This window comes from Dendrobates tinctorius, unplaced genomic scaffold (assembly GCF_039654945.1).
Source record: "Dendrobates tinctorius isolate UK_male_01 unplaced genomic scaffold, ASM3965494v1 ptg000005l, whole genome shotgun sequence".
Taxonomy (NCBI): domain Eukaryota; kingdom Metazoa; phylum Chordata; class Amphibia; order Anura; family Dendrobatidae; genus Dendrobates; species Dendrobates tinctorius.
The window spans coordinates 26446337-26464168 of NW_027361673.1; the positions used below are offsets into that span (position 1 = coordinate 26446337).

The 17832-nt window shown below is 42.0% G+C and overlaps 1 protein-coding gene across 2 annotated transcripts in view; it reads right to left on the reverse strand.

Annotated features, from left to right (window-relative positions):
• Positions 1-17832, reverse strand: part of TOPAZ1 (testis and ovary specific TOPAZ 1) — a 314453-nt gene that overhangs the window by 122912 nt on the left and 173709 nt on the right. For both annotated transcript variants that reach the window (XM_073568908.1, XM_073568899.1), the window contains exons 10-12: positions 12381-12532; positions 7595-7687; positions 4642-4757 (exon numbers count right to left, since the gene is read on the reverse strand). In XM_073568908.1, coding sequence (XP_073425009.1) covers positions 4642-4757; positions 7595-7687; positions 12381-12532 — 361 coding nt within the window. The remainder of the gene's footprint in view (positions 1-4641; positions 4758-7594; positions 7688-12380; positions 12533-17832) is intronic.

Below are 17832 nucleotides of genomic sequence, written 5' to 3' on the forward strand. Positions count from 1 at the left end.
CACATGATAAAATAATAAACAGTTAACTCACCTTCTGATGATGGCTCCAGCTCCCCCGTGGCTTTTCTGTGTCTGCTGAGATCCTCCTCCTGCGAGGGCGCGCGCAGCTGCTGTTCATTCAGGCAGCCCATTGTAGGTACAGGACCTTCCATGATGTGACCAATAGGACCTGCGGTCACGTGACTCGCAGTGCACACTGGGAGTCACGTGACCGCAGGTCCTATTGGTCACATCATGGAAGGTCCTGAAGCGATGAACTGCCTGAATGAGCAGCTGCTGCCGCGCGCCCTGCAGGAGGAGGATCTCAGCAGACACAGTAAACCCATGGGGGAAGCTGGGAGCAGGAGCCATCATTGGAAGGTGACTATAGTGACGGGGAGAGAGTGCAGGCATATGTAAAATGCACCACTCCCCTGTCTACCAATTTAGCACTGCTTCAGCACCGAGGTGATGGACAGCGGGTGCAGTGATTACACGAGCCTAATGAGCGGGAGCACAGGACCTCCCTGTCTCTGCAGCCCGCCCACCCCAGCCCCCTGACATCACTCCAGAGCCGCCCCCCTACTCTATAGCACAGCAGCACACAGATTTACATTATAAGATGCACCCCCCACTTTCCCCAAAAATTTGGGGAAAGAAAAGTGCGTCTTATAATCTGAAATATACTGTATCTGTTCTGTCTCTACAGACGATAAGTTTTTAGAATAAAAAAAGCACATGGACACAGACTAGTCAGAGTTTTGGGCCCCTGTGATAAAACGTCCCTTACCCCGATCTCCTAAGTATCCAACTCCACAATGAAAGATTCTTGAACATTGGGTTAGATTAGAACGGAAGCAGACATGAAAAACTCAATTTTTTAAAAAGCCTTTGTAGCATCTGGCAACCAGATGCTGAGATTCGCCCCATTACATTTAAGGTCAGTAAGAGGTTTAGCAATCTGAGAAAAGCTCTTGATTCATTTCCTATAATAGTTGGCGAATCCAGGATAACGTTGGAAAGCCTTAAGGTCACAAGGATGAACCCAATCAATTGTGACCTGCACAATTCCCAGAGTGCATCTTAAACCCATCTGCTGACAAGACAAACTCCAAGAACAAAATTTCCTGAATAGAAAAAAAAACATTTCTCTAATTTCGCAAACAAAGTTCTCCTTCAAACTTTGCAATACCACACAAATAAGTTCCCGGCAAGAGTCCTAATTGGGTGAGAAAATTAGAGTATCATCCAGGTAGATCACAACAAATCTTCCAATGCAATCAGAGAAAATATAATTCATAAAATTTTGAACAGCAGCAGGTGCATTGGATAACCCAAATGGCATGACAAGATTTTCAAATCGACCCTGAGAAGTTAAGAACAACCGTTTTCCACTCTTCACCCTTACGGACACTTCCCAGATTGTAAGCCTCTCTAAGATCAAGTTTAAAAAAACACTTGGCCCCCAGAAGCTGTTTATATAGGTCGGGAGATGAATGGAAGTGGGTATTTTTTTACCGTGATTTTATTTAGTTCTCATAAATCGCGGCAGGGATGGAGGCCTCCATATTTCTTTTTTACAAAGAAAAACCCAGCAGCTATAGTGTACAAGGAAGGACTGATATGACCCTTCCATAAACCCAACATTTTTCATAGTGGCTCATTCAGGCCCAAGTTTTAAAAGCAAGCTTTAGGTAATTTGGCATTTGGGAAAGGATTAATAGCCCAATCATAAGGATGATGAAAAGGTAGTAAATCCGCCTCTTTTTCTGAGAACACACCACCAAAGTCCTTCAGGTGTCCCGGCAGGCTAGCAGAACATCATATTTGTACAGACTTTAGACATTTCTTGTAACCATTTATCAATTTCCTTCTGACACCAGTCAGTAACAGGATTGTGAATATGCAGTCAATGGAGGCCCAATACCAACCCAGCAGGTAAATTATCCAAAACAAAATAGTATAAAGTAAATTATCCTGGGCAGGAAATTAGAGGAGAGAAAAAAGGAAAGTACTACATGAGTGCAAAAAACACCATAACCAACAATATAAGAGATGAATTTGCTCAGAAGAGCTGGTGGTGCAGATCAGAAAACCGTGGCAGCAAACTTTCCTAGTCCAGAAGTTGCTGCACGTGAGTGAAGTGAAGGTGAGAAAGGGTGATGATGCTTCTGTTTGTAAAGGAGTGATCAAGTTTTTTGCTTCAATCAACGAATTTGATTTGAACCCAAAACAAGATGAGATTTTCATAGATGAAAGGAAAATCTCCGTGGACAGTGAGTAAAATCAATATTTATTTGGTATAGTTGCAATAGTTATTGGCTACACCATGTATACAAAAATGTAAAAAAGTGTAAAAAAAAAAAAAAACATTAAAAAAAAGAAACAAAACATTTCATATGGGAATATTAAAATTGAAAAAAGGTTAGACAAAAATCAGAGCATAATATGCGTTTCTGCCATATAGGTCTTCATCAGTTTTTTTTAAAATTTTTAAAAATTTTTTTTGTATACAAAAACCTCTCAGGCTTTTACAGAACAGCTGGCGGTATACTGAAAATAAATTACAGACAGGTGGACTCAATTAACTAAGCATGTGACTTCTGGAGGCAATTGGTCACTCACGATTTTATTTAGGGGTATAAGACTACAAAGGGCTGAATACAAATGCGTGTCAGATGCTGTATATTTTATTATATTTATTTCTTCATTACCCAGAAGTATAGCATTTCTTTCTCAAAGCATTAGAGATTTGTCCACCCTTTCACATATACAATCTGAAAAACAGCTGTCCCAAACAAAAATTTTAAATGAAAATACCAATATTTTTGGACCATAAGAAGCGCTTTTTAAATCAAGAAAAAAACCTTACTAAAAAATGCAATGTGCTTTTAAATCAAGAAAATATCTTACTAAAAATGCTAGCCGGAGGTAGCGCCGAGTAAATTAGGAGAAAACTTTAGCTGCATCTTTCACGATCCCTGAGAGAACTGCTGTCTCTTCTCCTACCTGACATGACACTGATCAGTGCATGTAGGAGAGAGAGCTGTCAGAATATGCACTGACACAGCATGTCTTTAGTAGCTGAAGGACTTTTCAGGTGTTGTGATCAAGCACATGATTGTAAGGAACTATAAACCATGTATAGAATTTTTAGATGCGTGAGCTGGCCATGTAGCAGAGTGTGGCAGAGTGTGCTGTAGCAGAGCTGAGCTGAGCATGTGTGTGTATTATAAATATCTATCTATCTATATTATATATACACACACAAAGCAGAGCTGAGTGTGTATGTACTGTACATGAGTTGTGTGTATGGGTGCATATACATGTACATCGTGTGTGCTATGTACATTGTGTGTGCTGCAGAGAAAGTAACAATAGATCTATTACTTCCTTCCCTACGCTAGTCAAATATATTTAAATTACTGGCATTAGCCCCTCCACTTATCTACAGTGCAATGGAAGTTTTAATCAGTAGTAAATATATTTTTCCTATTTTCTGCTGTCTCGGCTTTTGGTGAATTTTATAGTAAGGTGCGTCTTCAAAATACATTATATGATTTTGTATAAACAGTGAGAAGCCTCATATATTAAAATTTTTCTGACACTAAAGAAAGTAGGGTGGAAGACAGGTTCTCAAGCTGTGTAGGACACTGAAAAAACCTAAGTGTACTGTACATACCGTATATAGTTATATACTCAAGTATAAGCGGAGTTTTTCAGCAATTTTTGTGCTGAAAACACCCCCCTTGGCTTATACTTGAGTGTGGGTAAAGAACATGGAGGGGGAGCGGCAGCGGGTCAAAGGAGCCGGCTGCTTTGGCTAAAGCCTGTGCCCGCTGCTAAAGAGAAATTTATATTCACTGCGCTGGCAATTAATATTCATTTCTCTGTAATAGCGCACACAGTGTCTCTCCCATGGTAGTGGAGAGGGGTGAATATTCATTTCTCTTAAATAGCGGGCACACATGACTGCCGGTGGCTGCGGCTGACATTGTGCCAGCTACTTAATAGCAATGAATACTCACTGCCCTTCACGCACATTATTTCCGGCGTGAGGAGCAGTGAGTATTCCGGCAGCTTGTAAGCAGCGCATGGGGCCAGGCATACCAGGATGGGGATGGGACACCATGCAGACCAGGATAGGAATGAGAAGCCATGCATACCAGGATGGGGATGAGGAGGCCATACATACCAGGATAGGGATGAGGAGGCCATACATACCAGGATGGGGATGAGGAGCCATTCAAAACCAGGATAGGGATGAGGAGTCATACATACCAGGATGGGAATGAGAAACCATGCAGACCAGGATAGTAATTAGGAGCCATGTATACCAGGATAGGGATGAGAAGCCATGCATACCAGGATGGGGATGAAGAGCCATTCAAAACCAGGATAGGGATGAGGAGTCATACATACCAGGACAGGGATGAGTCAATAAGTTTTCCAGTTTCTTGTGGTAAAATTAGGTACCTCAGCTTATACTCGGGTCAGCTTATACTTGAGTATGTAAGTTAATTTAACATTTTCAGGGTTACACCACAGCATTTACAATAAAATATTCATAAGCATAAAGAACAATAAAAAGTATGCTTTAATTTCAGTGCCTGTCTGCAAATGAGACGCCATTTATATATACATTTAAATAAGATTTCTAACCTTGATTTTATGGATAGAAGGATGTTGATGTGATTTTTTGCAGCACTGGACTTGCACATTATTGTTATTATATGGTAGATATCCATAGGAGTAACACTAAGTCCATTATGTACCAACTGTGGGGAAAGAAAAAGGGAAATGAAAAAATGCATTAATACATCAACAAATGATCACTCATTCGCAAGTAAAAAAGCTTATTAATCAGAAGTTTTTTGGGTTTTTTTGCAATATAAGGCTGGTTTCACATTAGCGCTTTTTAAGCGCACGCACGGCCGGGGGTAGCTCCGCCCCCGAGCCGGCTCTCTGCCCGGCGTGCCCGCCCCTTGCTTGTAGCGCCGCCTCCTAGCGGACAGCGGCGCCTGCGATCGGCGCACCCTATCTTTAGCATAGGGTGCGCAGATCGTGCGCAGGCCGTGCGCTAGTTGCGCTTTGACCTGCGCTGCGCACTTTTGACGGTGCGCCGTGCGCGCCAAAATCCGAAAAGTTCGATTTTGGCGCGCACGGCGCACCGTCAAAAGTGCGCAGCGCAGGTCAAAGCGCAACTAGCGCACGGCCTGCGCACGATCTGCGCACCCTATGCTAAAGATAGGGTGCGCCGATCGCAGGCGCCGCTGTCCGCTAGGAGGCGGCGCTACAAGCAAGGGGCGGGCACGCTGGGCAGAGAGCCGGCTCGGGGGCGGAGCTACCCCCGGCCGTGCGTGCGCTTAAAAAGCGCTAATGTGAAACCAGCCTAAAGCTGTACAGACAGGTAATATGCAGTGTTCATAAGTTTTAGGCAGGTGTGGAAAAAATGCTGCAAGGCAAGAATGTTTTAAAAATAGAAGTGTGAGGGTATGTGCACACGCTGCGGATTCCGCTGCGCTTCCGCAGCGGTTTTGGCCGCTGCGTTTCCTCAGCGGTTTTGGCCGCTGCATTTCCGCAGCAGTTTTAGCTGCGGTGTACAGTACCATTCAAATGAATGGTTAAAAAAAACGCTGTGTAGACGTTGCAGAAAAATCCGCGCGGATTTGCTGCGGTTTTGAAACCGCAGAAAGAAGTGACATGTCAATTCTTTCTGCGGAATCCACAGCGGGTTCCTATCTCCACCATTGTGGAGATGGTGAATCCGCAGGACCAAACCGCAGATCTTTTGACCTGCGGTTTATCTGCGGTTTTTGCAAAATCCGTGCGGATTAATCCGCAGCGGATTCCGCAGCGTCTGCACACACCCTGAAAGGTTAAGTTTTACCAATTGACAAAACGCAAAGTGAATGAAAAGATAAGCGTCCACCCCAAGTCTTTAAAACAGCATCAAAGCACCAACTCTTGTAGTTACACTTGCATCCAGTTTTTGAAGGAACTCTGCAGGAAAGTTGTTCAAAATATCTTGGAGAACTAACCACAGATCTTCTGTAAATGTAGGCTTGCGCAGATCCTTCTCTCTCTTCATGTACGGTAATCCCAGTCAGACTCAATGATACGGAGATCAGGGCTCTGTGGGGCCATATCATCACTTCAAGGATTCCTGGTTCTATCACTGAAGACCGTTCTTAATGACATTGGCTGTATATTTGGGGTCGTTGTCCTGCTGCAGGATACATTTTGAGCTGATCACAAGTCTCCCTGATGGTATTGCATGATGGATAAGTATCTCCTTGTTGTCACTTTTCATTTTGTTAACTGATAAACTATGAAAGCTTCTATGTTGCAGCTTTTTTTCCACACCTGCCTACAACGTTTGCTCTGTATTGTATATTGGTGACATTTAATTTTATACTATGGTTTTAATACACACAGCACCCGGAAAAACAGTGGTCCCCAACCTTTATTACTTTGAAAGCCATATTTAGCTCTGACAGATGGTCACAAGTCACATTCATCAGGACCCCTCTCACTTACACCAAAGTGACACTAAGTGCCAGAGTCCCAATACAAAATCATAGACAAAGTTTCCGCATTGAAAGCATGCTGAACTTTTGTGCCCCTTCCCTTTAAGCCAGCATGCTTACATCCAATTACATATTTACATCCAAGTTTTACCACTTTATCCGAATTCAGTATTCTCACATCAAGCACATTCACCAATCTATCGCTCCCAGCCTCCCTCTATTTGGCAGTATTATCCCATCTCCAGTTTACTATATTAATCCTCTCCTCCTCACCAGTACACATGCATCCACATTGAGCCGTTATCAGAGGACATAAAAGGTAACCACTAGTGATGAGCGAACATGCTCGAATAAGGTGTTATCTGAGCACACTCGTGTGCAAATAGAGCATCTTCGGCGTGCTCGAATCTTATGCATGAGTCTGCTCGGCTGTTTGTTAGGCAATCCCTGCATGTGTTGTGGCTGTGGAACATTCGTGAGACATGCTGCCACTTGGACTGGAACATATTACTCAAGCATGCTGAAGATACTCTATTAGCACACGAGTGTCGTCTGATAACACCTTATGCGAGCACGTGCTCTCATCACTATTAATCATCTGTTTCCCATAAACTTTATGTCATGAATCAGAGCCGGACTGGGCGATTGAAGCATTTCAGAGTAAAACATACCTGACTGCAGAGTTTCAGAAAAACGGTATGAAAAGCCGGCCAGGGACTATAAAGAGAGATCTAAGTAGTCCTAATGTTATCGCCGTCTGGCTTCTCCCAACACATGGCAGAGAACTATCAATCAACTGGGGTGGAATGAGGAGAAGCTAGCCAGGAGCCGCACTAGACCTGCAAGATCTCTCCCTGTGGTCACTGGACAGCTATTCAAGCCATGTTTTCTGTGAAATTTTGCAGCGTTTCAGTATAAAACATACCTGGCTGCAATAGTGGAGCCAGACTGTGATTCGTGCTGCCCCTACTTCAGTCAGCACAAATCTAGTGACAGGTTCCCTTTACACAAAGAAGCCTAAACCTAAATGTATTGTCCACTCATTTAATATTTTTATAGATTGAATACAAATACTAGTGCCATACCTTGCAGAATACATCTAGTAAAGATGATAATGCAATCTGTAGGCCGGAAAATGCAACACTTTCAAATACCTTGATGATTTGATCTAAGGATGGCTGGGAAGAAAAAAAAAAGTTTAATGAAGATAGCAGGGTGATGAAATAAGTCATCTGGGTTATTATTACTTAAGGGGTTGCTCCACTAATTTTATATTGATGACCTACCCTTTGTATAGAAAGTTAACTGCAGCACTCTACAAGGACTTCCAGGAACCAGGTCATCAAACCCACACAGATGCAGCATCCCAATCTCCAAGGCGCTCACGTGGATAAATTAATCATTAGTAGAATTGAAGGACAGCATCCAAACTTGAGTGAAGCAAATAGAAGATTCTTTACTTCACTCAAGTTTGGATGCTGTCCTTCTATTCTACTAAATATCCTATGTATAGGTCATCAATATCAAAATCGGTGAGGGTCCAACACCTTGCACCCCTGCCAATCAGATGTTCTCTCTGCCGGCGGCCAGGTGTTATGATTTGCAGAGCTGAGCACCACATCTCCGTCAACTGTGCAGTGGCCGCTGTCGGGTACAGCAGATCTGCTCCTATTCAAATCATAGATATAATAGCAAAATAAATACTAAATAAAATACTGCAGACACTTTTTGAGACAAGCCAGCATCCCAGTTTAAAGACTCCCCCTCAACCATTTAGAGCAAGCACCCAGAAATAATAAAAAGAAAAAAAGCTGGGACACTATGGCTGTAAACAACGCAGAAAGACAATGTGCAGGACAGTGTTTTACATTTCTTCTACAAATGTAGTCAATGGTAACATATGCTTATACTTTGGCATATTTTAGAACCTTCAGTCAGAGGAACATGTTGGGAAAGCGATGATGTTTTCCTGTTATAACAATCCCGATTAGTTTACTCTTAACTCCACATTTTACATATAGTTGACTGGATAAAAGCAACTTTTTTCTCAACCGAATTTTTACTGAAGTTTTTAGAATACAATACAAAACAATGCAAAACAATATAATTAATACCAATAGAAGGGAGGGAAGAAGGTGGGGAAAGGAAGGAGGAGAGGATTAGGAAGGGGAAGAACTGAGAACTACAAGGGAAATAGGGAAACTAACTAATTACTAAGGTCCTACTGGTAAATTTGCACTCTATGACCAATTTAATTTAAAACAGACAATCATGTACTGCATGTAACATTAGGGATCATAATCAATAATATTATATTACTATTAATAAGCATGAGTATCAGAGTTTAAATGGAATAAACAAGCAACATCTTTTGACACATGCCGTGCTGGATTTCTGTAAAAGTTTTCCATTATAACGCCAGAGTTTGCATTCATGAGAAGATTCCATATTAGAACAGCGTTTAAAGGGATTTTGCCATCAGAAAAAATCCCTGGTGTTTAAATCAAGGTTTTGTGTTAAAGAGTAATTAAACAGTTTTTTGTTTTCTTTTTCCTAAATATTTTGTAGGCACTGCCATGTCTGCAGATCAGTATGGGTTTGAGTCCCCAACAATCGCTCAATGGATGCCTAAAAAGTGACACATGTGAAGAAGGACCGCAGAGATCCTGGCTAAGTGTACGCAGAGTATGGATACAATAAAATCCTAGGACTTCAAACATTTTGCTTTTTTTTTTTTTTTTAAAAGTGTAATTACTTCTGTCTGGTTGTTGTGATGCCATTTTCCTGGTGATTTTAATAAACCGGAAGCAACTGGTTGTCAGCTATAAGGATTAAAATTGTGCTTGATGTTTTATGCCTGTATATGTTAATTTTCAACATTTGCTGGGCCAAATGTTTTGCATATTTTGTCATAGGTAGTTGAATTATGTCTAAAAATTATTTTTTTGTCTGTGTGTTTTCCGGTTAAAACATGACAAAGACAAAGCCAAATTTATCACCAGATGTCAGGAAGCTTATTATTCTGAGAGTGAAGTCCAGCAAAAGCTAAAAAGAGGTAGCTATGGAAGTCAACTGCTCTCAAAGTCAACTATCACATAATAAAGAAAGAAAACAAAAAGGTTATGCAACAGGTGACAAATCTAGAAGTGGATGACCACGAAAAACTTCCTCCAAAGTTGAGCACATTATTACGATAAAGTCAGTATCTGATCTTCATAAGAGTGCTGTACAATTTTCGCAAGAAATGAATGAGCAATATGGGGTCAAAGTGAGTCGCCAAACTGTGGCGCAACGGCTAAGAGCAGTAGAGTTGATTGCACGAGTTCCAGTCAAGAAGCTTTTCATCTCTGCAAAGAACCGGAAGGTCCAACTTGAGTTTGACATAGAGCACAGCCATTGGAAAGAGACAGGGTTGGACTAAGGTGTTGTTGTGTTCAGATGAATCCAAGTTCAATCTGTTTAGTAGTGATGGCAAGCACTATATATACCGCCCAATTGGAAAATCATTACAGTTAGGTCCATATATATTTGTACAGAGACATTTTTCTAATTTTGGTTCTAGACATTACCACAATGAATTTTAAACAAAACAATTCAGATGCAGTTGAAGTTCAGACTTTCAGCTTTCATTTGAGGGTATCCACATTAAAATTGGATGAAGGGTTTAGGAGTTTCAGCTCCTTAACATGTGCCACCCTGTTTTTAAAGGGACCAAAAGTAATTGGACAATTGACTCCAAGGCTATTTTATGGACAGGTGTGGGCAATCCCTTTGTTATGTCATTCTCAATTAAGCAGATAAAAGGCCTGGAGTTGATTTGAGGTGTGGTGCTTGCATTTGGAAGGTTTTGCTGTGAAGGAAACATGCAGTCAAAGGCGCTCTCCATGCAGGTGAAACAAGCCATCCTTAAGCTGCAAAAACAGAAAAACCCCTGTAAGTGTACCAAACACCTACAGTGAAACATGGTAGTGGCAATGTCATGGTTTGAGGCTGCTTTTCTGCATCTGCCATTGGCCCTCTGCATAGAATTTATGTAAATATGAAAGCTATCATGTACAAGGATTTACTGAAAAATGTAATGCTGAAACATGGTAAAACCAAAGTAGGCAGAGGCTGGAAATCCCAGCAAGACTATGATGCCAAGGACACATTCAATTTAGTCAAAAATTGGTTAGCAAAGAAAAATATTCACCTGTTGCAATGTCCAAGCCAATCGCCTCATTTAAACCCCATAGAGCACTTCTGGGATGAGTTAGGGTGACAAGTTGGGGCCAATAACCATAGCAATAAAGATGAATCGTTTTCAGATTTAAAAATGGAATGGACCAAGATCCCTCAGGATGTCTTGAATACCATAGTGGCTTCAATGCCCTGTCGGTGTGGTGCCGTAATTAAAGCAAGAGGTTATGCTTCAAAATACTATGTTACAGAATTGGAAACAATGAATTACTCACTATGTTGTGATCAATAAATAGTACAGTGGGGAAAAAAAAGTATTTAGTCAGCCACCAATTGTACAAGTTCTCTCACTTAAACAGATGAGAGAGGCCTATAATTGACTTCATAGGTAGACTACAACTTTGAGAGTCAAAATGAGAAATCATATCCAGAAAATTACCTTGTCTGATTTGGCAAGATTTTGCAAATTTTGGTGGAAAATAAGTATTTGGTCACCTAAAAACATGCAAGATTTCTGGCTCTCACAGACCTGTAACTTCTTCTTTAAGAGGCTCCCCTGTCCTCCACTTATTACCTGTAGTAATGACACCTGTTTGAACTTATCAGTATTTTGACTCTCATAGTTGTGGTCTACCTATGATGTCAGTTACAGGCCTCTCATCTTTTTAAGTGGGAGAACTTGCACAATTGGTGTCTAAAAACTAAATACTTTTTCCCCCACTGTATATGAAAAACTTTTGGAAGTCCGTTTTTTTTTTAATAAAATGACCGTACCTATATTATAAACCATTTTGGTTAAAATGGTCTTGCATGATGGCAACAACATGCACTTTTAATTCATCACCAGGAAAATGGCATCAATATACATACACACGATTAAAGTTTAGTTACTCTTTGATAGGTGATGTCATACTGCGCTCTTCTTCCAGCATTTTGCTCTCCTTACTACAGAGCTGTGTATGATAACAGGAGAAAAGTTACTGTAAGAAATATTGTGGGGGTGTGTTCGGGTATATGCACACATTGCGGATTCATCTGTGGATCCACAGCGGATTTGGCCCTGCGGATCCGCAGCAGTTTTCCAAGGGATGTACAGTACCATGTTATCCTATGGAAAACAAAAACCGCTGTGCACATGCTGCGGAAAATTCAGCGTGGAAACGCAGCAGTTTGTTTTCTGCAGCTTGTCAATTCTTTGTGCGTATTCCGCAGCGATTTAACACCTATTCCATTATAGGAATCCGCAGGTGTAAAAACGTGGGCAGAATCCGCACTAAATCCGCAGGTAAAAACGCAGATATTTTGACCTGCGGATTCTGTGCGGAAAAATCCGTAGACGAATCCGCAACCTGTGCACATACCATTCTTTCCCCTGTGTATTGCTGTCTGCTTACGATTCGGCAATATCATGTAGAGGAAGAAGTACATGTCCCCAGATAAGAGACACTGGTATTGTCCAGTTGTGCTGATCTTAAACTATAACTAAAAACTTTACTAGCCAATATCATCATCTTCCAAGTGTGGATCTTGAGCTCCGTCCACACAACCGCAATCGGCACGTGATGTACATGCGTGTCATGATTGGGTTAAAGAAACATGCTATATATTAATACCTACACATGTCATAGACAATGGTAATTCAATTATAAACTACATAACACTTTTAATCATGTGGCAGGTGAATATACTTACAAATATCTTAGCGACAGCAGCAGTTTCCAAGAGGTCAAAAAGATCTTGCCACAAACTTAGATTTACCAACGGATTTAGAAGATCACCTAAAATGCCTTTGTCAAAATCAAGTCTCGGACGATACTCACTGTAGTAACTTCTGAACATCCAAACTAGAATGCAAACATAAATGGAGGGTTGTACAGTGCAAGTAATATATATATATATATATATATATACACATACACACACACACACACACACATATATATGTATATAAGCACAGAGGGAAATAATACATTGGGAATACAAAACAGACAAGTGCAGCAAGCAGCAATCAGGAGAACACCACCACTTATGTCCCTTTGATATTGTGTTTTCTTTTAAGCTTAGTAGCTCTTCTGTCCAAATCCCCTGCAAAACAAGATATCGGTGTATTAACTGACAGTGCCATTGATTATCATGATGCAAACAGCTAGACATAGTAGACTATGTCTTGGTGTTTGCCTCCAATAGGTGTATATGGCTGAAAATTATGCACAACAGAACACATGGTGACTGTTTGCATCATTATAGTTAAAGGGAATCTGTCACCCCTTTTTTGAGATATCATATAATGATATCATTCAATTGTGTGTCACATAAGGATTCTCTTAGTACTTTTGCTTCCCCCTGACCCCGCACCATTCATGCATAAATACCTTTTTTATATCGGTTCAGATGTATGTAAACTGCCACGGTTCGGTCCGATGGCCGGAGGTTATTCAACTGCTCCCCCCCTCCCCTGCCTTGCTCTACACAAGAAGAAATGCGTAGAGCAAGACAGAGAGGGGGGGGGGGGGGAGCAGGTGAATAAGCCCCGCCCAGCGGACTGGACATCGGCAGTTTACATACATCTGAACCGATATAAACAAGGTATTTATGCATGAAAAGCAAAAGTACTAAGAGAATCCTTATGTGACACACAATTGAATGATGATATTACATGGTATCTCAAAAAAGGGGTGACAGATTCCCTTTAATGGCCCTGTTGGCTAATACGCCCGAATCCAGTTTTCTTTAAGAATTTGGATGTAAGCCTCGGCGGGCCCACTGAACACTATGTGAAAGGGCTCTTACGAATCAAACTGTCCATGAAAGCACAGTAAAAATTAGGACTGAAATATTAACTATTTAGGATATACACTTAGCATTAATCATGATGTAGACATGCAACGCCAGCATTTATTTACACTTATAATAGTATTCAGGCCTACAGCGAAGCAGACTTTTTACTGCTCAGGTGCCACTGGTAATGATAGACTGTGGCAACTGAGTTTTTCAGAACTACACAGTGTTTTACAACAGCTTTCTGGTGTAAACACTTTGCTGTATCAGCCCCTTGGTATTTCTGCAAGAAACCTTCAAATGACAAGACATTTTAATCCACAACACATTCTAAAATCTGATGCATATAGGGCAGGGATAAAAAGGGGCCATTTACTTACATTACTTTTGTCCAAACACTTTATTCAACATGGTTTATGAAAATCCAAACCAAAATCACAGTGTGTATTTGTCCTGGGTATCTAGAATTGCTCACATCCAATTACACCTACAGATTTTACATCTAATACTTCAGCACAAGATGATGATGTTTTGACAGAAATATATAATGACTTCTCCTCACTGGGGATATAGCCTAACAACTGGTTACCCAAAGGGTAAAAGAGCCCTATTTTAAGGATTGTAGATAAAACTTGACTTTAAATATGAATAATTCTAAAGTGTGAGAGCAGGATTTATTTATCTAGCCTGACTCCATTTTGGTTATTATACATGAATCTCCTTGCTTACAAAATGGAGTATTTGATTAGATAATGGGGTCTCAGGAACTTCTTTGTCTTAGAGACAGTTGCGTAGCTACTGGGGGGGCCAGAGGGGGCCGTCGCCCTGGGTCTGTCACACGAAGGGGCCCACCAGGAGCCGGAGCCACTGCTGTGATGAGGCAGAACACTGCACAGTAGGGAAGCAGCAAAATGCTTGCTCCCCAGTATGATGGAGACTCTGCACGCTGGCAGCACAGTAGCCAGTTGCAAAGTTTCCCTCCTGCAGTGTAAAGTGGAGGCTTCACTGACCTGAGGAGCGTCTGCTCTGACTGGGTTGCAGTTTTGTGCATGGGACGCTTAGATTGTCTCGGTCATGCTGGGTCCTAGTGCCGACCCTGCATTTCACTCAGATATTTCCTGGTCCTGCCTCACTGCCAGTGCCTGCAAACTTCATCTGTAAGTGGGGATCAAATGTAATAGATTGATTAAATGAAGGCATGTAATGGTCACTCGGGGGGGGTGAATGTGAGAGGATGGGGGTATTGTGAGGGCTGAGGTGGGTGTGGAGCGACAGGACAATATGGAGTGAATGTGAAAATGGGGGTATTGTGAGGGCTGAGGTGAGTGAGGGGTGACAGAGCACTGAGGGTGAAAGTGAGAACATGGGGGTATTGTGAGGGCTGAGGGGCAACAGGACACTAGGGGGTGAATGTGAGAGAATGAGGGTATTGTGAGGGCTGAGGTGGGTGTGGGGCGACAGGACACTAGGGGGTGAATGTGAGAGAATGGGGGTATTGTGAGGGCTGAGGTGGGTGTGGGGCGACAGGACACTAGGGGGTGAATGTGAGAGAATGTTGGTATTGTGAGGGATCAGAAGTTCCTTAAATGCAGTGCACACAGAAGGGAGAGGATGAGGGATGTATTCCTGAGGGAGTGCAGGGCGAAGGTGCGGGATTTCGGGTCCGTAACTGCTGCTGATGGGAGGGAAGTAGTATTACAATGAAGACAGGGGGCAAGGATTTCTTACAAGCACCGCACGCCCCAGAGCCTGGAAGAAATCATTAACATAAAGACAGAATATAACATTTATCAGCAACAAGACCACTAATATCAGGCAGACAGGTAGGACCAGTGTAACATCTCTATTACCTGTATGCCCATATTAATAGTTCACACATGTCCCGGAGGGTGACAGATTCCCTTTAAAGTACCACACCAGCATTTTTTTATTTCACCGCTGGAGTGGCACCATTTAAATCCAAGACCTCTACCGACTGTCTGATACTCACCTTCAGGCGTTTTCATCCGTTTTCGCCGCCGCTCAGCTCCCTCCTGCAGTTGGTGACCTGTCCGCTGCACCAGTGTTTTATGGAGAAGCGCAGAGGTCTCTAATCAATGTGACTCTACGTTCTTGCCTCTTTCTGTCTTTCTTAGACTTACACTGAGCGCTTGTGAAGTAGCTTCTAATTTCTGGCCAGTCAGAAGCTGTGCTCACAAGATGGAGCCGCTGGACTTGAGCGGTGCCAAAAAACGGTGAATATGCTGGAGGACGAGTATGATTGGGGCAGGGGACTTGCGCTTAAAGCCACTCCAGAAGTGAAAAAATAACACCCGCTGGAGTGCAGCTTTAATAATTTAATAAGCAATTTATTATTATAAAGTTAATTATGGCTTGGAATAAATGTCTGCAGTAACTATGTGACTGCAGACTGCCAAATCATGACAGGGAGCGCCTGCTGCATGAGCCCCAAATATCACTTGGCGTTATCGGGCGGTCATGGACCTTACGTTTGCTATTTGCATATGTCGAGTAGAAAAGTTTGGTTTCTCTCAATAGAAGAGAATTGAGAGAAACTTAAAGAGTCGTCACATGACCGCCTGCTCGAATCTGTGATAATAAATGTTAAGTGGGCACTTAAGAAGCATTATTGTTATAGGGACTCAGAGTATTGTGACCATCAAAGTTGCATATGGGGTATTATTACTTTTTAGGGTCAAAATGTGGGGGGCACTAGCACAGGGCGTTAATATTTTTTTTAGGGGGGAATTTTACTATGTAAGGGGCACAATGGTGGCATTATTACTATGTAAGGGGCACAATGGTGGCATTATTACTATGTAAGGGGCACAATGGTGGCATTATTACTATGTAAGGGGCACAATGGTGGCATTATTACTATGTGAGGGGCACAATGGTGGCATTATTACTATGTAAGGGGCACAATGGTGGCATTATTACTATGTAAGGGGCACAATGGTGGCATTATTACTATGTAAGGGGCACAATGGTGGCATTATTACTATGTAAGGGGCACAATGGTGGCATTATTACTATGTAAGGGGCACAATGGTGGCATTATTACTATGTAAGGGGCACAGTGGTGGCATTATTACTATGTAAGGGGCACAGTGGTGGCATTATTACTATGTAAGGGGCACAGTGGTGGCATTATTACTATGTAAGGGGCACAGTGGTGGCATTTTTACTATGTAAGGGGCACAGTGGTGGCATTTTTACTATGTAATGGGCACAGTGGTGGCATTATTACTATGTAATGGGCACAGTGGTGGCATTATTACTATGTAATGGGCACAGTGGTGGCATTATTACTATGTAATGGGCACAGTGGTGGCATTATTACTATGTAATGGGCACAGTGGTGGCATTATTACTATGTAATGGGCACAGTGGTGGCATTATTACTATGTAATGGGCACAGTGGTGGCATTATTACTATGTAATGGGCACAGTGGTGGCATTATTACTATGTAATGGGCACAGTGGTGGCATTATTACTATGTAATGGGCACAGTGGTGGCATTATTACTATGTAATGGGCACAGTGGTGGCATTATTACTATGTAATGGGCACAGTGGTGGCATTATTACTATGTAATGGGCACAGTGGTGGCATTATTACTATGTAATGGGCACAGTGGTGGCATTATTACTATGTAAGGGGCACAGAGGTGACATTATTACTATGTAAGGGGCACAGAGGTGACATTATTTCTATGTAAGGGGCACAGAGGTGACATTATTTCTATGTAAGGGGCACAGTGGTGGCATTATTACTATGTAAGGGGCACAGTGGTGGCATTATTACTATGTAATGGGCACAGTGGTGGCATTATTACTATGTAATGGGCACAGTGGTGGCATTATTACTATGTAAGGGGCACAGTGGTGGCATTATTACTATGTAAGGGGCACAGTGGTGGCATTATTACTATGTAAGGGGCACAGTGGTGGCATTTTTACTATGTAATGGGCACAGTGGTGGCATTATTACTATGTAAGGGGCACAGTGGTGACATTATTACTATGTAAGGGGCACAGTGGTGGCATTATTACTATGTAAGGGGCACAGTGGTGACATTATTACTATGTAAGGGGCACAGTGGTGACATTATTACTATGTAAGGGGCACAGTGGTGGCATTATTACTATGTAATGGGCACAGTGGTGGCATTTTTACTATGTAAGGGGCACAGAGGTGACTATTTCTATGTAAGGGGCACAGTGGTGGCATTATTTCTATGTAAGGGGCACAGTGGTGGCATTATTACTATGTAAGGGGCACAGTGGTGGCATTATTACTATGTAATGGGCACAGTGGTGACATTATTACTATGTAAGGGGCACAGTGGTGGCATTATTACTA